The sequence below is a fragment of the Tremella mesenterica genome, assembly GCF_000271645.1.
Source record: "Tremella mesenterica DSM 1558 unplaced genomic scaffold TREMEscaffold_1, whole genome shotgun sequence".
Lineage (NCBI taxonomy): Eukaryota > Fungi > Basidiomycota > Tremellomycetes > Tremellales > Tremellaceae > Tremella > Tremella mesenterica.
The window spans coordinates 5,935,915-5,957,059 of record NW_006711225.1 but is presented as its reverse complement, the minus strand read 5'-3'; the positions used below and the strand labels follow the sequence as shown (position 1 = coordinate 5,957,059).

The 21,145-nt window shown below is 44.0% G+C and overlaps 9 protein-coding genes across 9 annotated transcripts; 5 read left to right on the top strand and 4 right to left on the bottom strand.

Annotated features, from left to right (window-relative positions):
* Window positions 1-639: 639 nt before the first annotated feature.
* On the bottom strand, window positions 640-1,442 carry TREMEDRAFT_59869 (uncharacterized protein; the record flags this gene model as incomplete). Its single annotated transcript, XM_007001781.1, has 3 exons — window positions 640-761; window positions 790-1,072; window positions 1,362-1,442. The coding sequence occupies 3 exons, from the start codon at window positions 1,440-1,442 to the stop codon at window positions 640-642; spliced, it is 486 nt and encodes a 161-aa protein (XP_007001843.1).
* Window positions 1,443-1,982: 540 nt separating this feature from the next.
* On the top strand, window positions 1,983-2,589 carry TREMEDRAFT_56277 (uncharacterized protein). Its single transcript, XM_007001039.1, has one exon. The coding sequence runs from the start codon at window positions 2,134-2,136 to the stop codon at window positions 2,290-2,292; it is 159 nt and encodes a 52-aa protein (XP_007001101.1). The 5' UTR covers window positions 1,983-2,133; the 3' UTR covers window positions 2,293-2,589.
* A 980-nt stretch (window positions 2,590-3,569) lies between these two features.
* On the top strand, window positions 3,570-5,111 carry TREMEDRAFT_25585 (uncharacterized protein; the record flags this gene model as incomplete). The annotated part of the gene is made up of 4 exons (XM_007000584.1): window positions 3,570-3,732; window positions 3,909-4,163; window positions 4,314-4,585; window positions 4,881-5,111. The coding sequence occupies 4 exons, from the start codon at window positions 3,570-3,572 to the stop codon at window positions 5,109-5,111; spliced, it is 921 nt and encodes a 306-aa protein (XP_007000646.1).
* Window positions 5,112-5,538: 427 nt separating this feature from the next.
* On the bottom strand, window positions 5,539-6,666 carry TREMEDRAFT_59866 (uncharacterized protein; the record flags this gene model as incomplete). The annotated part of the gene is made up of 3 exons (XM_007001780.1): window positions 5,539-5,730; window positions 5,782-5,905; window positions 6,263-6,666. 3 exons carry the CDS (start codon window positions 6,664-6,666, stop codon window positions 5,539-5,541), a joined length of 720 nt encoding a protein of 239 aa, XP_007001842.1.
* Window positions 6,667-7,579: 913 nt separating this feature from the next.
* On the top strand, window positions 7,580-11,247 carry TREMEDRAFT_42491 (uncharacterized protein; the record flags this gene model as incomplete). Its single annotated transcript, XM_007000976.1, has 8 exons — window positions 7,580-7,769; window positions 7,812-7,849; window positions 7,901-7,984; window positions 8,023-8,117; window positions 8,167-8,425; window positions 8,475-10,103; window positions 10,233-10,672; window positions 10,862-11,247. Exons 1-8 carry the CDS (start codon window positions 7,659-7,661, stop codon window positions 11,245-11,247), a joined length of 3,042 nt encoding a protein of 1,013 aa, XP_007001038.1. The 5' UTR covers window positions 7,580-7,658.
* A 339-nt stretch (window positions 11,248-11,586) lies between these two features.
* TREMEDRAFT_67501 (uncharacterized protein) lies at window positions 11,587-14,322 on the bottom strand (the record flags this gene model as incomplete). Its single annotated transcript, XM_007001917.1, has 9 exons — window positions 11,587-11,601; window positions 11,985-12,260; window positions 12,501-12,614; window positions 12,657-12,788; window positions 12,976-13,072; window positions 13,120-13,297; window positions 13,441-13,747; window positions 13,971-14,136; window positions 14,285-14,322. The coding sequence occupies 9 exons, from the start codon at window positions 14,320-14,322 to the stop codon at window positions 11,587-11,589; spliced, it is 1,323 nt and encodes a 440-aa protein (XP_007001979.1).
* Window positions 14,323-14,661: 339 nt separating this feature from the next.
* Window positions 14,662-16,398, top strand: TREMEDRAFT_37467 (uncharacterized protein). Its single transcript, XM_007000843.1, has 9 exons — window positions 14,662-14,910; window positions 15,013-15,122; window positions 15,166-15,242; window positions 15,316-15,462; window positions 15,692-15,869; window positions 15,918-15,995; window positions 16,037-16,052; window positions 16,100-16,138; window positions 16,184-16,398. Exons 2-9 carry the CDS (start codon window positions 15,014-15,016, stop codon window positions 16,230-16,232), a joined length of 693 nt encoding a protein of 230 aa, XP_007000905.1. The 5' UTR covers window positions 14,662-14,910; window position 15,013; the 3' UTR covers window positions 16,233-16,398.
* Window positions 16,399-16,501: 103 nt separating this feature from the next.
* Window positions 16,502-18,005, bottom strand: TREMEDRAFT_73137 (uncharacterized protein; the record flags this gene model as incomplete). The annotated part of the gene is made up of 4 exons (XM_007002160.1): window positions 16,502-16,579; window positions 16,602-17,027; window positions 17,242-17,410; window positions 17,590-18,005. The coding sequence occupies 4 exons, from the start codon at window positions 18,003-18,005 to the stop codon at window positions 16,502-16,504; spliced, it is 1,089 nt and encodes a 362-aa protein (XP_007002222.1).
* Window positions 18,006-18,247: 242 nt separating this feature from the next.
* TREMEDRAFT_71025 (uncharacterized protein) lies at window positions 18,248-21,145 on the top strand (the record flags this gene model as incomplete). Its single annotated transcript, XM_007002037.1, has 11 exons — window positions 18,248-18,331; window positions 18,373-18,432; window positions 18,566-18,832; window positions 18,998-19,088; window positions 19,137-19,308; window positions 19,428-19,533; window positions 19,581-19,715; window positions 19,880-19,992; window positions 20,038-20,251; window positions 20,465-20,725; window positions 21,045-21,145. 11 exons carry the CDS (start codon window positions 18,248-18,250, stop codon window positions 21,090-21,092), a joined length of 1,551 nt encoding a protein of 516 aa, XP_007002099.1. The 3' UTR covers window positions 21,093-21,145.

The window sequence follows — 21,145 nt, the reverse complement described above, 5'->3', positions numbered from 1 at the left end:
TGACATGATGAATACAAATAGGAACATGATGCAAGTTTGTAAACCGTGATACAACAGATTCATCTATTACATCCTCTCTTCTACATCGTCCATTCAGGCATATACTCATCTCATCCACGAATGATCTTTGCGTGTGTCTCTGTCAACATCCGAATAAATCGGTATTGTAACAAATCCGTATTCAGCCCCTGAACTAATTGACGATATCATTGTCCCTGTCATCTCCTTGTTATCCACCTTCACAACACATCCAACCTTTACCGCTACAAGACGTGTGCGAAATGATACGATAAAGCTAGAGTCTCAATTGATATCTGATCTGCGACGACAGCTTAACAGATGAAAGTTGGATTGACATTGATATGACAGGAATGTGGATCTTGTACGTATATGTCCGAATGACGAATGTTTGTGGGGGGAACGTATTTCGAAAGAGATTCGTACGACGGAATGAACAAAGCCAAACTTGTATGGTTAAGAAAGAGTATGCGACGAGAGTGGTGGTCTAAAGTCCAATACCAATGAACAGTAAGTTCAAAATCGGGTATACAGTCAAAATAAATCAAGTGAAAGTATAAACTTGTGTGTTGACCACTTGATCAACCTTAAAGAATGTACTTGTATTGATGAATTCCGTAATCACTTGAATCCTTTTGCAGGAACGGTACTAGCCCAAAGAGGTCTAAAAGCATCATCAACGAATCCTCCAAGACTAGAACTCGTAGTTCCCGTTCCTGTTGGAGAACCTTTTGGATCTTTATCTTTCTCCATCTCTCTATCCCTTCTCACGGGTAGAGGTACCACCACTTTGGTTGGTAGACGGAACGAAACCCGTTTCACGTTGTGTTTTAGGTGGTTGAGGTTGACTATGCGGTAAAGGGGTAGGATGAGGAGGAAGAGATGCATGAGTAGGATGGAACGAGTGAAGGTAAGGACAATTAGGGGCTGGAGAATTCCATGATGATACTGGTGCTGGAGGAGGGAGAGGGGCGGAGGTAGTGTTTGGGACTGGGAGTGGGACGGGGTTACGATAAGTTGGGATAGTGGGGAGGAGTGCGTGATGGAGTTTGGCCTGAGGGTAAGCGATGATCTGTTTGGTACGAGGAGAGAGTGGGGGAGGTACAGTTGACACGAAGCGGGGATGATGAGGGATAAAAGGGAACAGTGGAGGGGATTGGGGGGAAAGGGCTCAGCTAGCGATGGAGATACCCGGGCGTGAGAGGGGGCCTGTGGGGGAGTTGTCCCAGTTGCGAAGTGTAGGGGGAGTTGATGATGATGACAGAGTCCAACGGTGAAGAAGGTCATACACATAACGATGGCGCTAGTGTAAGGTGTAGACAAGCAAACAAACATGAACATACCTGTAGATCCTTGAGATCAGCACCATGTTGACCGACATGAACTCCCGAGACAGTAGCTACGAGATCTTCGATCGACGCCATTGTGTCTAGGTGTCAGAGTACCCGCTATGTTTTCGCTAGATGGACTTGGAAGTCGATGAAGACTTGTCTTCACACTTCTGCTTTTGAACGATTGGTCAAGATGTGAGTTTATAAAAGTGTGTGACCGAACGTGCCGTGACACCACAAGTCCAAAAGTTCAAACTTCGGATAAGGGTTCAAGTATGAGTTGGCTTCTCGTATAGCTGTGAAAGATTGAATGGATGAGGTCAGAGGGTGATTCAAAGATTGGTTTGAGGAGAAAACTCCCAAAGAACCCAAAGATCTCAAAAGCTTTGTCGTTATAATATCACAACGTCAAGATCCGAGAACCAAGGATCGAGATTCGGGTGAGAACTAGTAAAGTGTAGTGGACAAAGTGAGAGAATATGAACCGGTTATGAAAGACGTGAGAAAGAATGAGGGTTTGTTTTTCCCTTTCAAGGTGTAAAAATGCTATGCTATTTGTCGCTTCGCTTGAGATCGGTTTCCGGTAATCGGCAAGATGAGAAGGTTGTTTGAAGACTTGTTTCAACTGTGCGATTTTATGTTTTGTGATTACCGAGTGGAAGATGTAAGAAGGTCAGGTCGTAGGTCGTAGGGTCGATATGACGATTATTTGTGATTCTTGTGGGGATGAGGAGAAAGAGGGAAGAGGTATTTTTGAAAGGTGGGTTTTAGGTTTATTTGGAATATGACAAAGAGAAGGAAGGTCTGTTTAAACTCGGGTAAGAGGAAAGAGTCGTATGTGAAGATGGTGAAGAACTCGGGCGGAGGTAGAGCGGGTGAAGATTTCGTCAATGGTTTTGAAGGCCTGAAAATGTGGAGGTTCAGGAAGACTTGTGTGTTTTGAATTTTGCTTATCTCCGTGTGGAATGGTCGTAGTGATAAGAAAAACAGAACCGTTTTCCTTGTTCGATATAACTTGAAGAGAAGTAGTGGCGAGGTTTCGTTAAAAGATTCAAGTGACTTGGAAAATATTGATTATCGTGGGTGTGGGGTCCGTGAGATAGTCAAAGACGGATGAAAGGTGTGTCTGATCACTTAGAGTAAACGAAACAAGTCTCACGGTTGTATAGACGATGAGAAGTAGAGCTAAAGTTGATAAAAACGAAAGACCACCTGGTTTCTTTTGGCTTTTTATATGGCGAGAACCAAATAATCTTTGATGGTTGTGAAAGAGAGGGACGTGACGTAGAATGGAAGAACACCTCAAGGAGAAACGGCGTACTGCGTAGTGGAAGAGAGTCGAGTATAGGAGAGAGAGAAATCGGAAACAAAGGAAGAGTGTGGAAAAACAAATAGTCAACCGATGTCTAGACCTTTTTTTGTGGTACTTTAGGTGGGTCCCGGCCTTTCAGATGCGTCCTTTGTGAAGAAGAAGAGAAAGGAGGGAGTATAAGATAAGATGAAATTTGAAATGTTTTGAATGTGGAGATTGTTGAGTTTATGGGGAGATGAGAATATGGGTATGGCTTGGTGGAAGTTATGGGAAAGTGTGGGATAAAGTGGTGAATCGTACTTAGGTGGCGAAGAAGAAGAATTGAATTCAACTCTCAGGTTAAAGTTTACCCGGCGCGCCGATACTTGACACCGTATCTCCGGTACTCCGGAAAAACGCCAGGGGCGAAGAGATATAGGCCCGATCATACCCGATGTACCGAGATCGACGTGTACTACGGTAGATGGAACGTGGCGATGAGAGGAAAGAGAAGGGTGGTACATTATAGATTGGCTGTCCACAGTCTGAGTATGTATGGATATCTCATTCGACCTAACCAGCATTCTATCTTTTCTCCTTACTCCGAAGGGGAAGATGTGTACCGACTCTTTGGCGTTGGCGATTGGTCGGTGGCATTTCGAGTGACTTAAGCTCTGCGATCTGCGAAAGTTGATGAAGAAAACACGAATAACATTCCTCGATCCCTCGAATCGTTTTCCAAGTCGAAATCATTACTCGAGTAATTTCATTCCATGCGACATGCGACTAGACTGACCAAAATTCAAGTTTAAGTTCAAGCTTCAAGCTTCAAGATATAAAATCGATAATTGACAATTTGGACACATACAAATGCTCAAAGTATAAGCTTAACAGATCGTCTCTCACCTATCAGCTATCAAACACCCAACATGCCTCATAGTCATCATTCTCATTCTGGTCAATTCTGTCGACACGCTAAAGATACACTCGAAGAAATAATACTCGAAGCTATCCGACAAAGGTTTGAGACTTATGGTTTAACGGAACATTGTCCTAGATATAGACAAGAAGATTTATATCCTGAAGAAGTGAGTTTGAACCAACCTCTTTTATCACACCTCATCTCATCTCACTAACTAAATCCTCCCATTCTGTATCATACGTTACTTTCTTCACTCGTTAGTACAAACATCAAATTCCCCTAGTCCATCAACAAATTTGTGTCTTCTAGAAAACGTAAAGTTGATCTTGACTGATTGTATAGAAAGATCTCACTCCTTCCGATTTAAAATCTACCTATTTATCATTCCTCTCTACAGCTCGATCACTCCAATCTTCTCATCCCAACATCTCCCTTTTGATCGGAATAGAAACCGAATATATAACCTCTAAAGATCTTGATTACACATCAGAATTGATAGAACAACATGAAGAAATACAATACGTAGTTGGATCTATTCATCATGTTAAAGGTATACCAATAGATTTTGATAGAGAAACATGGTTGAAATCTGTGAAAGCTTGTCGACTTTCTTCCTCCATCATCACATCTTCTTCAGAACCAACCGTCTCAAAAGATCCGAAGATGGATCGGTTGGATATCCCATTGGAGGGAAGTTCGACGGATGAAGGAGATAACACTTCACTGAGGATAAAATCGATAGTTGGAGGAGTTGGTGTAGGGGAGGAATTAAATTCATTCTTCTGTGAATATTTTGATAGTCAATATCAACTATTGGTTAATCTTCAACCTGAAGTAATTGGACATTTCGATCTTTGTCTTCTTTACGACCCTACCGTCTCTTTGAGGTATTTCACGAAAGTATGGGAGAAAGTTAAGAGGAACGTCGTGTATGTGGTGGGATATGGTGGTTTGTTCGAAGCTAATTCAGCTGCGTTGAGAAAAGGTTGGGAAGGGTCATATCCTTCTAAAGATGTTTTAGAGGTGAGTATCAATAACAAAGTTTATTTTGACCTACCCCCTCGTCTCCCGCCACCTCCCCCTCTCAAAAAGAAAGACGAAATAAAGAATGATATGACCTTGTTTGAACTTCATATGTTCCCATGGGTATTTCAATCAAAACATAGTGCAACATCAGTAAACCTATATCTCCCCATCTAGATCGCCGTGCTTGAAACCTGGACGAGAAAAGAAGGACGAACTTGTCATTTGATATATTCTCCTCTTCCTACGGCTCATCATGTGGGTCAGAGAAGAAGGGACGAAACTGATATCACAGTTGATTATTCAACTCAACGGTCGGATCTGTCTCTCAGATGATTCTCATGGTGTTTCTCAAGTCGGATTAAATTATCATCGAATGAGATCTTATCTTCTTTCTGCCGGTGTTGATCAAATATGGAAACTTGTCTCTTCGTCGTCAGATGGGGAAACGGTAGGTAAGAGAGGAAGAGTGAAAGCTGTTTCTGTGTCTGATTGGGCCGAGGGCGTGTTCTGGGATGGAAGATGAGATTTAAGTCTGAGAGGTAGAAGCTTTCGTATACTAAAAATGTTTGAAAATCAACCATCAAAAATGGTGCAGTACAAGTATGTTCCAGGATGATCCAACGTAATATATGTATATTGTGTAAGATAGCATCGGAATATCGTAACACCGACAAAGTCGAAATGATATCGTCGATCATTAAGAGGAAGTTGGAATTGATATCATGCATTTTATAAAGTGTATGTGTTTTGCTACATTCTGATCGGAGTTGATATGATTGTCCGTCATAATACATAGAGTCGTGGCAGGGAGAAGATGGCCAAGTGGAAGAAGAGGGCGGGAAGAACAAGATGGGAAGAGATAATGTGAGATGTGATGGTCATGAAGAGATGATATCAGATGTGCTGGGAAAGAATGTATGGTAGATTTAACAAAGTGGATAAGGAAAAATCTACGACTCTTCACTGCTCACATCACTATCCCTCTGTCTCCCCGTAGTTGCAATCTCCTTCAAAGCTTTCTTCTTCCTAGCTTGAAACTCCCCTTCTAAATGTCTTTTAAGTTCTGGCATATTCCCAAATGACTCATCACAACGGAAACAAGATAAAGGTGAGGAAAGGAGAATTTCGGATGAATTTAATTCCTGCCATCAAATAATTTCCTTTACCAAAGGTTAATGATCAAAAAAACTCACACTGACATGCCGTCGAATACTTTCTTCATCCCCCATTTTTATCCATCCTTCTACAGAGGCTAAAGGTACGAAGAAACCTAAATCGGGACGGAATGAATTGTGATGTTTTTTAGTTTTGAAGTGACTTATGTGATCGTCTGATATTACGTGTAGGGTGTAAGTGACTGGGGTGGGAAGGAGAAAGAACCCCCCCCCCCCCCCCCCCCCCTCCCCCCATCTCTTTCTCATTTCCACTTCGTCGGGCTTCGGGTGGTTCGGCGGAAAAAATGAGTCATGTCACCGCTTCGTGTCCTGAGAGTGATACTTACTGGTCTGATTGCACGGTGACATATGATTGAATGATGGAGATTATGAGAAGAAAGAGGAGCCGAGGGCAGTGATTGACAGTGTGACAGCATGACAGCAAGTACACAAACACACTGGGTTTTGTGAAATTCCCAGAAGGATAGGGGGCAAGAGGAGGAACAGACTAATGACTCACTTCATAGAAGGAACAGCATGAAAACCCATATAAATCTTCCAAGTAAATCCTTCCGTTTTAAACATTTCATCCCTTATCATCTCTTCCACATCTCTTGCCATATTAACCATTTGTTGTAAAACCGTCCATCGATGTTCTCCACCCTTCATCAAAAAAGTTTCTAAACTATCAAACACTCCTAATGGTAAGATAGATTTATCTCTTTCTAGATCAGCCTCGGGTGGGTAAGGAAATCGAGGTAAGATCAAAAAATGATATTTAGATTTAGGATATGCATCGTGGATTGACATGACGTAAGGTGTGTGAGAGAGCAGTACGGAAGGTGGAATGTTTCTGGCTGGAGATCGGACTTTTGCGTATTCTCTTAATATTTGAAGTGGGAAATTGGAGGTTTTTTTTGACATGTTGGAGTGAGTGAGAGGTCGATCTTGAAGAGGGAAGGATGAATTGGAAGGGGTTGGTTTGACTGGTGTCAGACAAGATAAACGTGAGAAACATGCACCCATCCCTTGTGTTCGTAAGATAGTGACATGTGTCGTGAGGAGAACGAAGTACGAAGAGGTAGAAATGGGGGAAGAGGAAAGAAGTGAGGAGGAGGGAGGAATTTGGAATTTGGATCTAGATAAGAAACGATTCTCGTCATCTCGCTTGCGCTATTCCGATATCACATAGCGCATAACGGTGATAGAAAGGACATATTGATACTTACCTACTTTGGACTTGCAGGTTCAAAACGAAGGATACTAGGGTGTGCGCTAGGGAAGGAGATGAATAATGGTGGAGTTGAAGATGTTCGAGACTTGGCTGGATTGACCTGTGTAGTGAAGAGTGACGAGCAGAGGGAGTACAAGGAAGAGGCACCCGGAAGGTTCATGACGCAAGCTCTGAACATACCCGGGTGTCGTCCCTGATCCCTGTGATCCTGTGGCCTGTGACTTACTCTTGGCTGAGACTCACAGATCACAGGGAAGAGGAGAGATGGTTCGGAATTGCGATCGAAGGGTTAGACAACGTCAATAATGACACTCCTCCCCCCCTCTGTGATACCTTGTAGATAGTAGCTGCTAGCTGCCGGCTACTCCGTGCCTCCACAGCCCCATGGCTGACCTCTGAATCTCATAGGACTAGAGAGCTAGAGAGCAGTAGTACGCTTACCAGCAGTGTCCGATCACTAAGTTGCGATAGCACCCAAGGGGCCAAGGAGAGGAGAGGTCGCATGGTCGCAGCGATCGTCCACCAATGGTTTCCGTCGGAAAGAAATGCTCGGACCACCCCCACCACCTCTGCTTCTTTCCCCACTCTTCATACCCTTGATACCATCCCAGACCATATGAGAGCTCCAAAGATGCTTGACAGATAACCGACGATCGACGACCGTGTCTCTCAGTCACTCAAAATGGACGTCTCTTCCTTTTTCGCAAGATTCTTGCAACCTACCAAACCCCCTCAAAGGGTGAAGCTCCCCGATGACCCTGGTGATTTTGACGCAGCGTGGAAGAGCATACAAGTGGGTTTTCTCCCTTCTCTTCTCATCCGACTGATAATGTAGGAAACTCTCGAACATCCTGATGAACGTCAATTAGCCAAGTCAGTCTAAATCCCTTTACCCATTCTCGTCTTGATGACCTGACAACGTAGAGGTATCGAATCCACAAATGTTCCATCGCATCTGAGACATATAGTCGATGCCCTCGTATTCGAAGCAAATCATACGGACGAAGAGTAAGTTTCTCAGGTCTATGATGAAGCTGACAGAGTAGCACACCAGGAGCATGTTTGGAGTATTTTCTGAAAAACGACCTTCTTGCTCAGTTAGAAAGACTATGCGAGGCTGATCGACCTCATGGCGTCAAAGGTCGGCTTTAGCAACAGTCTTTCAGGTTAGATACAAGCTGACGTGATAGCTGCTACACTCAAAGCTATCAATAACCTTGTGGTTCTCCTCTCTGAAAGATTTCTGGTTCATAATGCTATTCACAGACCTTTGCGTCGTCTACTACGCTCTTGTGTCGGGGAAGAACCTGAGGATCGAGTGGATGGGGCCGCACGAATCCTAGGAGCTGCAGGTATGCAAGTACCCGATAGGACTATTCAAGGGGATGAAGAACTCGAAGGTGATTTGGTTGATCTCATGTGCATACTTTGTTCTAGAATGAGAGCTTAGTGAGTCACCTATTTTATTCATGTCATCAAGTGATCAGCTGAACATAAGCCCACCATTATTAATGATTTTCTTTCATGATAAAGGGTGGTTACATCCTCATCCTTCTATCGGATCTCCTATCCCTCTCGCAGCTACACTAGCAAGGACGATGTCACCCGTTCCTTCTCACTTGACCCGAGGCTCAGATCCTTCCATTCGAACAGGTACGAAAGGTTCACAGAATTTCGAATTCCTACTCTTTTCTTATCTTTTACGATTCGTCCATCGAGAAGGTCGAACTGGAGATTTTGCCCGAGCGGGTTTATTATTTCTCTTCGATATCGCTTTTCTTATGCCATCCGAGGAAGGAGGGGAAAACCTCGTCATGCCAGACGAAAAAGGTTCCGACCCCTTACAAGATGCTCGGGATGCATTGGGCGAATTCATCTTGGATGGAGATTTCGCAGACGTTATGGCTGCTGGATTAGGAGCCATCTATTCTCTTTTACCTTCAAAACTCTTTGTACCCACTTTGGCCGAACAGACCCGATCAACGTCTGGTTTGACCGCATCATCTTCCGGAGGTATGCATCTCGGAGCGGAAGTCATAATGCAGAAAACGGAGGAAGTGGACCAGTTAAGAACCTTTTCTTCGACAGATCCAGTGATTAGGGGTCAATTAGACCTTTTACTCAAATTATTCGGCTTTTTACAAGATATCATTCTTCGATGTTCTTCTCCTATGCATCAAGCCTCTCCCGATATGTCCTCCATTTCGAACACCCACATCCTAGGAAGTGCAATCGCCGATGCTTCCCTGGATGCTCTCCGTGCATCTTTCCTCGATAATGTACTCTATCCCTCCATTTTAGAATGCTCTCCAACCGATGGTAGTTCTGTGGCTGTACTCACTTACCTCGACGTGATCATTGGTAATCTCGATGATGGACCTTTGCTGGATGTCTTGTTGGAATTTCTTATGGATACGGAAGATTCTACCATATTCTCTTCACCTGTACGAAAGCCAAAGAAAAAAACAGGAGCAATGGACTTTCTTCCCCCGATGGGAGCCAAATCGCCCCTGATCGGGTACTTTGCAGAGGAGGGCAAGTTCACAATGAAAGATTTGTTGGTGGACAACCTTCGAAGTGGAGAATCAACAGCCACTACTGCTGCTCTCAAACTCCTACAAACTCTATTACAAGAACATTGCCATTTCACCGTCAATGGTCTTCTTTCCACCATCAGAGATCCCACCGCGACTTCTTTGATCCCTCAACCACTCATGTCCGTACCTGTCACCTCAACCTCAGAGACCCAAGAGATAGAACTATACAGCTCTTTCGTATCACATCTTGATCCTTCTCAACCACTTGTCGAACATTCTCCAGGTTACTTGGTATATCTCACTGACGCTCTGGCGAGTATTCAATCAGATCCTTGTTTTCTCAACTCTCAGCTACAAATATCTTTTCTCGGAGGTTCCAACGGTGAGAAGGTATCAGCGACGGTACATGACAAACGCAATGCAGAAAGATTGTGTCCACATCGATTGTCTCCGAACGATCCTATCATGGGTTGTCTTCTATCTGGATTATCCGCTTTTCTACTTCGAACACCGGATGAAAATGTCGCTTTGACGGGCGTCATCTCTTCCCTGGCGTTATGTCCTTCGCGGTCTGTCAGGAGTTGGTTGACGTATGATATTTCAGAAGATCCATGGTCACAACTCCAACGAACGATTTCTACAGATACCATTTTCGATGACTTCAAACGACCTCTTCCACCCAAATTTCCCACTCCTTTGCAACCTGAAGAATCTACCAGACCTCCCTTTCATGACGATACCTTCCGAACGCCTGATAGCTCAAACCCTTTCGGTGACAGTGGTAGAATGAACGTAGTAAATCAATTTGAGACTAAGAAGAACAAGACCGAGCTCCCGGCAATATATCAAATTCTTCATTCTCTCATCCTTCAAATCAACCATTTTCGTGAGACCGTACCTGACTTTGATCAATTTCTTTCGGAAAGAAGACAAGGTTTATTATTTGCCGATCATTTAGACGAAGCTATGAACGTCATGTTAGATGTTGAAACTACCGGTATACCAGGATTCACACCTTCTCCCAAACCTAATTCGACACCGCCGACTCAAAGACGTCCTTCTGCTCTGACGAGTCTAAGAGCACTTCTTACTCCAAAGAAGAAGACCCTCAAAGCGCTACCTTCCACCTCGGACAATCGTACGAATATCCCCAGCGCAAGTACGAATCTGCAAGACGAGCGCGGAACTTCAATGTCGACCGAAAATGACGAGAGTTGGGATGGAAGAAGTGTAGAACATGGAAATCTCAATTTAGAAGGAAGAACGACATTTGGTTTAAGTGAAGGATCAAGTAGTGGAAGATTGAAAGGATCAGGAGGATTGATGACACCTGCGAATATTCGTCAAGCTGCTAGACAAGTTAGTTCTTCACCTTTTATAGGACACTACGATCAGACTTCTTCAGTGACGTTGGAAGCGGAACAAAGTCAAGTGAAAAGTGGTCCTTGGTCACCTAGCGTTTCGAAAGCGTTAAGAAAGTCTTTGACCGGTCCGATGGAGGGGGGAACATTTCGAGAATTGAGCGATATCAGTTGGGATCAAAGTACTAGAAATTCAATAGACGTTGAGCGGGAGGAGGTGAGAAAGGGAGAAGGGGAGGGGAGGAAAGGGAAAATACCATTGACGAGGATATTAGATAATTGCGTGGTTTTGGAAGAATTCATAAAAGAACTAGTGGGTGTTATTTCCGCTCGTAGAGCTTTAGGTGTGGATCAAGTTGGATATATGAATTGAATCTTTACGTATGATTGATGATTCGATGATTCGATGATACTTGATTTGAGATCAAGGTTGAATCAGGGAGATGAGTTTTACAATGGGAATTGTAATGGTTCATGATTAGAGTAGAGTAAATCAAAGACGAGTTTACTTGAATGAAAGTATGACAATGATGAATGATGATGATTAAATGTCGAACCAAGAAAAACCATCATGCATGCATCGGATCATACAAGTATCGTAATTCATGAATGCTTCGTAACAGATACGGCGGGGAGGAAGAGGAGAGGACAGAGGATGGAGTATGGAGAGGAAAAAGAGGTCTATAGGTTTCTACTTGTGTCAAAGGTAGGATTATGGGGTCCATATCTGCTTCATCAGCTTCTCTATTCGTCGATTGATTCTTCATCATTATGCTAGTGAAGCAAAATGGGCAATATGGGGATTTATGTGTTGGTATTACTACAGGTTCATCAAGAGAGTAATACGGAAAAGTGAATGATCGAGTGCGTAAGGACAGAAGGAAGGAAAAGTGAGTGAAAGAGAAAAGGGAGAAGATAAAAGTAGAGGAGAGAAAAGGGAGAAGATAAAAGTAGAGGAGAGAAAGGGGAGAAGAAAGAAGTAAAGGGGAGGGGAGGGGAGGGGAGGGGAGGGGAGGGGAGGGGAGGGGAGGGGAGAGGAGGGGAGGGGAGGGGAGGGGAGAGGAGAAGTGGGAGTAGAGGAGAAGGAGAAGGACCAAGACCAAAACTCACTTTAACACTTTGATCAACACTACCAGTAGCTAAAACATTAACTTTTCTAACTTCTTTATCTTTCCCTCCTTCCCCATTAACTTGACCACCACCACCACCTAATAAAGCTTTACCCCATATCATACATGTTACGAAATGTGAATGAGCATCAATAGTTTTCGTACATCTTCCAGTTAACAAATCCCAAACTTTTATAGTTTTATCGTCTGATGCTGAAAGTAGGTATTTTCCAGAAGGATGAAAGACTAATGCTCTGATCCAATTATCATGACCGTTCTATCTCTCAGCTTCGTTCAATCAAGACTTCTCCAGGCTTTCACGCGGATCAAACGACTGATTATCGGTATAGGGAAAATTGGACGAACTCGAGAGAGTCTGGTGGGTTGATATTTGTATGAGAAGAAATGGTTTTGATATATGAGAAACAAATGATCTGAAAGAAAGGATGAAGAAAAAAGATGATTGATCATACTGTGAGAAAACAGACAAGGTTGGTACGGAAGAAGAGGAACTCACAAATATTCTCAAACATTGTCCTGTCAAAGTATCCCATAATCTAATAGTCTTGTCCCTAGACCCAGTAGCTACGAAATTTCCTGCTGTTCCCGCTCTTACATCACCCGCTGAGACCTATTCATCAGCTAAACCTGGTTACCAGAATAGGCAGCTCACTGTTAAACCAACAAGTTCTCGGATGGCCGGATAAGTCTGTATGGGTGCGAAAACAACACATTCTACTACATGTTCATGACCCCGGAATTCCATTTTAGTCTCGCCATTTGATAATTCCCATATCCGTGCGGTCTACCATCAGCAAGATGTTCTCGTTCATGAAATTATACACATTTCCATCCTCCGAAAAGCTTCTTCGCCTTGAGATATACAGATTTCAACCTCATGTATATCTGCCAAGGGCTGAAGCTGCCAAAGGTATCATTTGGGGAGAAAAAAGGATGATAGATAAAGAGGGAAGACGTAGATAAACACCCACTTGATCGTTGGAACAACTAGCCAACCATCGTCCATCGTCCGAAGGTACCACTTCCCTTACCCATTCCGTATGTCCTGAGAATGTCCGTATACAATATCTTTCTCATTAGCTCATACCAAGAGAGAAAGGAGAGTTGATACTCACCCACTTGCTACCTCCCATACTCTTATGGTCTTATCTCTACTAGCGGAGACTAATGTATCACCATCGGGTGTGAATCGTACACTCGACACTGAATGATCATGTCCATGTAAAGTTTTCACATTTTTATATTCATTTGCTGGATCCCATAGTTTTATCGTCAAGTCGGTGGAGCATGTCACTGATAGTCAGCTGAGGGACTTGACTTGGACTTTCATCAAACTATCCGGTGAGATCCTTCCAGATGAATCGGAGGATAGTCGTGAGAAACAGCGAGGAGTATAGAGAGGTGGTTATTTTATAGTATGAAAGTTTGTTCCTCACCCATCAAAACTCCCTTAGGATCAAATTCCACATCCATGACTGCCTTGGTATGTCCCTTTACCGTTCTCTCAAAATCACCACTCTCCCAATCCCAGATCTTCACAGTAGCATCCTCGCTCGCACTTGCTAAAATGTTCCAAGTTGGATGAAACGCCACTTTGGTTATTGGGGCCCGGTGTGAAGTGAGAGTATGCCTTGGAGGTGCTCGTGGAAGGAATGGAGCAGAGGAAGAGGAAGATGTGGTGGCTCGTGTAGGGGAGGCGAGTTCGGCTAGTAGGGCTGCGTTTCTACTTTCAAGGTCCATGATCTTTGAGTCAGAGTCGGAACATATTCCACGTCCCTTCTCAAGCTCCACTCTCAGTAAACCCACCTACATGTCACACCATCTCATCATTTTCCCGATAACAATCTCCTCCAGCGGTCAGTCCCATATCGACCGAACAGGGGATGGGAGAGCCGAGGAACGAGACTTGCTGAGGGTATCAAAGAAGAGTGATGTGACGTTATGACAGATGAGCAGTGATACTCACCTTCTTTTGCAACCGTATAACACTCGTCCATTTCTTCTCTAACAACCCCACCCATTTCGCTTTCGGATCATCCACTTGGAAATCCTCTATACCCGTTTCTCTCCTGAGGACATCGTACGATTCGTGTAATCCGACGGCATGGAGGTAAGATAACATGGATCTATGGCTGTATTCTCAAGTCATTCCAGGATCATCGTCCGATCATTCCATTGGTGACCATGTAAATTCAGGTTGACAAGTGTGAGTGTTAAAGGTTGATGTTTTAGATGAAAGAGCTCTGTCAGTTACATACAATGGCTTGGAAATAAACTGACAGTTCATCTTTCTGTCTCTCTGAGAGGAGGCTCGACATGGTTTTGTCGCCCTCCTCTTTTCCTCTTTATATCGAAGTGGATCAAAAGTTGGAGGTTGAGACGCGATGAACGATCGTCTGATGGCTCTCCTTGAGGCTTAATCGGTGCGGCGTGAAGCGTGATGGTTGTTGTTCTCTTGTGAGCGTTACAACTCCTGAGTGTCGTTGATGAGGAGAGAGCTGGGAGATGCTGCAGAGTATGAGAGGATCTAAATGTGATGATGGAATGTAAGAGAGGGATGCAGAAGAGAAAGAGAGTTGGAGATGTAAAGTGACACCAGCAGATCAAGAAACTCAACAAAGCAACACACGGTTCGCTTCCTTCTTCTTCCCTCCATACAAGTAACCATTCTTACTCTATCTTGTCACAACCTGCTTGTCATATATCTCAATCTTTATTGGGACTCAAGTCATCTAGCTGACCATTGAACAAGATGCAAGTCATCAACCAAGAATACAAATATCACAAACTTTCCTCCCCTTCATCTCATGTTCTACTCATCGAATTCAACAGGTTTGACTCTTTGCTCCTTTTCTGACTATCTACTTACTGATTCATAGACCTCCCGTCAATGCATTCAACGATGAGTGAGTCTTCTCTATCTCTCATCATCACTCATTATTTATCACCTCCAATCCGTATACATTATCCTCTCACTGGTAACTAAATGTCATGTGACTGACAAGAAGAATGTGGACGGAATTAAGAACCATCGTCCAAACCGTTTCTGAAGATCCTCAATGTCTCGTCACCGTCCTCACTTCTGCAATTGATAAAGGTTTCACAGCCGGATTAGATCGTAAGTTTCTGACATCACTAACAAGAACATAATTGAGAAAGAGTAAAGTCGCAAATTGAATTACAACGGCATGAACATGATCCAGCAAGAAAAGCTTATACTCTTCGACAACATTTACTCGTAAGATTATCCTCTTCTTATCATACGTTATGAGAAGTTGTATGACCAATAAGAGACTGAAACTGATGAAAAGGACTTCCAAGGGGCTATATCGAGTTTATCAAAATGTCGACAACCTGTTATTGTCGCCATGCACGGTTTATGTTTAGGATTAGCTGTGGATATTGCATCAGCTTGCGATGTGAGAATAGCAGCTGAAGATGCGTCGTTCGGCATCATGGTGAGTTCCTCTCTGTGTTTCTCCTTTCTTTCCCTCCTGCTTGACTCTTATCCACCACTGGAACATAATTCTTCGCCTCTAGGATGATCTTTCATTCTTGCATCATAACTCCTTCTTCGTTGGTCGAGTACCAAATCGCATATATCAACTCTTTGGTTCAATCTCTACCTTGTTTTCACTCAACACGAGTGTTAAGATTAAACGTACGAAGTGCATGAATTGATACTAGGAAATCGACGTGGGTCTAGCGGCTGATATCGGCACCCTCCAACGTTTTCCCAAGATAATAGGTAACGATTCCCTAGCTCGGGAATTATCTTACACCGGCCGACGGTTTTCCGCAAAAGAAGCAAAAGAAATGGGTTTCTTAAGTGAAGTAGTGAAAGGTAGTAAAACTGAAGTCGTCTGTGAGCTCTCTTTTTACATACATATCATAATCATTGATGTGTAAATAGCAAAAGCAATGGAGATAGCAAAAATGATAGCTTCTAAAAGTCCCATCGCTTTAATGTCCACAAAACATCTATTGAACCGTATGTCATTCCTTGTATCGTGATCGACGACTGATGAGAAGATGCAAGAGATCATACGTTTGTCCATATCATGACCTGGCATGTTGATGTATCTGATTATACAGAGTGGAAGAGGGATTGAAATATACAGCTATTTGGAATGCGTAAGTTTTTCTCTGGGTAGATTCATTCGTAGCTGAAAGATTCAGAGCAATGTTACAAGCTTCTGTATGTCCCCAAAGTCGGTGTTGGAGCTAATGAACAGGATACTCAAGTTGCTATGCGTGCTACTTTGGGTAAAGCTATCCCGAATTTCGCTCCTCTTCCCCCGCTTAGGTCCAAATTATGATAACATCTACCCCGAAGTTTCAATAATGCCTCAGAGGTGAACGGTGTGACTTTGCATGAATCAACCTCAAATTGTATCAATAATATCACATGGGCAATCAATCATCATGTAAGAGGTCATATGGAATGATGCATCTATGTATCTTATTCCCGTCGACCCTTTTTCTCTTCATCCTCTATTAACTCTTCATCTCCCAGATGATCCATCTCCTTATTCCCCATATCTCCGACCTCATCCATACCCTCTCCCACCAGATCTCCCTTATCATCTACACCCACACCCAATCCAAACATATCTCCGGTCTCCGATCCCCCCACCACTTCCGTACTCTTCACCCCATCCATCTGACCCTCCAGACTCACACCCCCACCTCCAACCTTGGCATCCCCCAAATCATCATCATCCCCAAATAGGCTCTTCACAAGATCGATATCATCCATCTCTTTCTCCGTCTCGTTGTCTTTCACCAGTAGAGGTTCCGGGGAGATCTCAGATAATATCGGCGCAGGTTCAGGTAAAGTCCATCTCTCCATATATGCTTTTCCAGCGGTGAATATCGGATCGGGAGTTGCGGAAGGAGAGAGGGATATGGTCCATTGTGATTTAGAGATTGGACGGTGTTTATTTGATGTAGATTGTGATGCGGTTATTTTACGTGGGATGAGAGTTTCGAGAGAACGAGTTTCTTGTTGATGGGCACGTTGCTATGCGTCAGGTCGACATTCAACTTGACAATCTCCTTCCCTCTCCTGACATATACATAAAATTCGATACCACGAAGCTGTGTGGACCTCAAGCATTCTACTTGTCTGTACGGAGTAGAAATGATGTAGATCCCAAGAGGATACGACTGGAGCAGAAGAAGGAGAGAGACGGCGATGTATAAGGACAGACAAAAGGAATGAAAGCTAAACTCACAAAAGCATCCAATTTGAAGATAGCACCATGATGTCTCGCTTCAAGTTCAGCGGCAAGAGTAGCTTGCTCATGTCTTGCACGTAACTCGACAAACTCGTCCGTCGCTCTCCAATACGCTCTAGCCAAGGGAATGCCGCGTTCATGAAGTGTCATGGTGAATGATATGCAACTGGTGATTAGCCATATTTCTACTTGGTCCTGATTCTCCCTTTCTCCTTCTCCTCTGAGACTATTTTCTCATCGTGATCTCAATAGCGATAGAGAGCCATTCCATTATCAAAGTTGTGAAGTTGAGATTATCTTCTCACAGCAAGGTAAGATTGTAAGGAATAAACCCCAAAGACTTACTCTTCAACAGTAGGATACTCTCCTCTTTGTTCCAACCTTTCCCATAGCTCACCTCTCACAGGATGCTCTTCTTCCACATTAAAACCCTCTACCAAGCTCGTCGGTCTCAAAGCCTCAAATGGAAAATCTTGGAAAAACCTCAATCTAACCTGATCCTCAGGATACACTATCTCCTTCGGTCGAGGATGTGATACACTAGATTTTTTACTTCTTCCTTTCCTTGGTAGAATCTCAGAAGCTGGCAAGTCGGCGAACCCATGAGACGAGGGAGTGGGTCTAGGTGGGGAACGTCTAGAGGGATGGACGGGAGGAGGATTGGAAAGAACTGGGATGTACCATGTCGGAGGTGATTGTAAGAGGTTGGATTGGAGTAGACGTGAGACTGTTTGAGGGACTTGAGATGCGATACGGCGCATAGTGTCTGATAGTTGCTGCGATTAGCAGCACAATTATATCCTGGAAGCTGGAAGCCTTCAATAGATGGCAGATAGTAGTTTTCGACATTCAATGTCGTTCTGAACATTTCCCGTAGACTTTAGTAGGGGTGATAAGGGGAGAAGGAGGAAATGACACGTGTATCATTGACCGATCGACGCGCGGTGCAAGCGAAGTAAGGTTAAGTGCTGCAATCATCATCACTCACTTCTATATCCCCACAATGTCGCTGGCACCACGGAAACAAGAGAGAGATTTCACTCCAGAGGTCACTGCCCTGACTCCAGAGGTAGAGAATCTCGCAAAGGTCTGTCAGATAATTGGATGATTGATGACGCTGACCAGCAGGATGGCAAGTTGTCTGATGCTATTGAAAAGATCTCTGCGTTGGAAAAGCAGACTCGGAATGTGGGTCAAAATCTTCCCCTATGTCTCTCTTTCTTCTCAAAGATCCTTCCCGTAATTTGACTGATGAATTATTATGGTGCAAGTATGAGTCCGGGAGGGGATAATTGAGGAAGACGTCAGAACTAACAAATAGGCAGCTGACATGCTTTCAACCGCTTCTCTCCTCACTCTTCTCATACGTCTTTGCTGGGACGCTTCCGATCTTGACGCTCTCAATACTCAACTGACGCTCATGTCGAAGAAACATGGTCAGCTGAAAGAAGCTGTAGTACGGATGGTTGACACGGCGATGGAATGGTTACCTGTGTTGAAGGCGCAAAAGGAACAGGGGAAGTTTCAAGGTGTGAAAGATAGATGGTTGGAGTTGGTCCAAACTTTGAGGGATATAACAGAGGGAAAGGTGGGTATTTCTGATGATTTCTCTTCTTTCACGGTTTTCCTCTTCTCCATTGTTCAATCTGAATTAGGGATCTGTACCTTCAGACATGCCTGATGTCACTTGAACAGATGAAACATTCAGTCAGACATACACCAGACGTCGAGTCAGCAGCCGGCTCACGAATAGATCCACTTGGAACTCGCAAGAGCCAGATTGACAGTCATGCTCGCAAGCTACCATGAGAGTCTCGTAGCCACAGCTCCGACGGATCTTCCAAGTGAGTGCGCTCATGACTCGTCCTGGTATGAATCAGGCTGATTGATAGCTCCCCTCGTTGAGTCGCAGACGGAGAAAGAGACTGCTGGCGAGAGCTCCAAGGAGAAACCGAAGAAAGAGCCAGTGACAAAACGAGATCAACTGGACGCTGCGGCGGATTTGATGTCAGACATACAGGTGGAGACGTATAGTAGTATGGATAAGAAAGAGAAGACGGATTTGTGAGTGTCGTAACTTTTCGTTGGACCCCCTTCTCCGATCAGTACAAAAGACCCCATCACCTGGAATATATATGTCTTGATTTGGACTTTCTCTCACAGCGTCAGAGCTGACGGAGTAGCATTCTTGAACAAATGCGATTGGAAAGTCTTCGAGGGAATTGGAGCAGGGTCAGAGTGGGATCAAGGAAGATCAACCGTGTGTTTCTCAAAGAGGCCGAGAGCGTGGTATGTTGCGTGTTATCGGTTAAGAATGTGATAGCTGATATATCCAGGAGCTCAAGTTGAGGTACTACGATCTTATCGTACAATTGGCTTTGCAAGAAGACGGTTTCCTCGAGGCTTGTAGTGCTTATCAGGAAGTATGGGATACAGAGGAGGTGAAAAAGGACCAGTCCCGGGAGCTCAACGTGAGACCTGATTTTCATCTCATGGACCTCTTCTCTAGCCTTTTCTCTCATCTCTCCGTTTCCACCAGCGCCAGCCCTTTTTTTGTGTCTCTCCCTCGTTTTCCACGCTAGTGGAAACGGAGAGACTATTTCTGACACGCTGGAGGACCGCAACTGACACCTAGGTCATCGAAAACATCATCATCTACGTCATTCTCGCTCCTTACAACAACGAACAATCCGACATGTTACACAAACTCTATGCAAACCCTGCTTTACAAAAAGCTTCTGTACACTAGTACGTCTACTCTTTCTCTAATGTTACGTTTCATTAATTTATCAGTGACTTACTTAAATGTTTCGTCACGAAAGAGCTTATGCGATGGCCTGGTATAGAAAGCATGTATGGTCCGACTTTACGATCATCACCCGTGTTTGCCGCCGACTCGTTGTTGGGAAAGAAGACGGGATCGAACGCAGAGGGAAAGGCGGAAGAAGATGTGGCTTATCCAGGTATGGCGAGGTGGAAACAATTGCATCAGCGAGTTATCGAACATGTGAGTGATGTCCCTCTGTTCCTTTTTTATTTGATCTTTCACTTGTTATCCCATTTCCAAACATATCACGTGGTTGTGTACCTTGTTCTCAAACCTTCTCAGGGGAACTTCTCTCTAGATCAAGCGTATGAGGAAATGGAAGGCTCGGCCAGATGTAGAAGCGAATGTTGAATAGGGTGAGAAGGTTATCGAGTACAAAGCTAAAATCCTCAGAACATACGCGTCATTGCAGCTTATTATTCCCGTATCACCCTCACCCGTCTGACAGAACTCTTAGACCTACCACCTTTAACCACCGAACGTACGTTGTGTAAACTAGTCACGGATAAAACCGTCTTTGCGCGGATCGATCGACCGAAGGGAGTGGTGAACTTTCAGAAAAAGTTGGGAATGCATCAAGTCCTCAATTCTTGGAGTGCGGATGTAGGGAATGTTTTAACTTTGGTCGAAAAGACTAGTCATTTGATTTCAAAGGTTAGTTGGTTGTTCTTTTTCCCTGTCCCCCCCCTCTGTCTCTCTTTGCTCTCTCTCTTTGCCCTCTCTCTCACACACATACGTTTCCTTCCTCTTCTAGATATTCCACCTTACTATCAATACAAGTTCCCTCACGCCCTTGTTCACTCCATCTCCCACCGTCTCCACATCAGTCATCCATCAATCGTCATACTTGTATTCAGACTCATGATTTGTATCATCACCCTTGGCCCGGACTGTCAGGTGTACGCGATGCCATACGAACCACGCGTCAGGAGTGAGAGGGGAGACGGATATAGAGGTTTGGTTAACAGATTAGGAATACGCAATCCACGAAGCCAACCAAGGGAAAAAAGTAGGTGCATAAAAATTACGGTACGAGGAATGAAGGTAGTGGAATGCATGACATTTACAACCTTT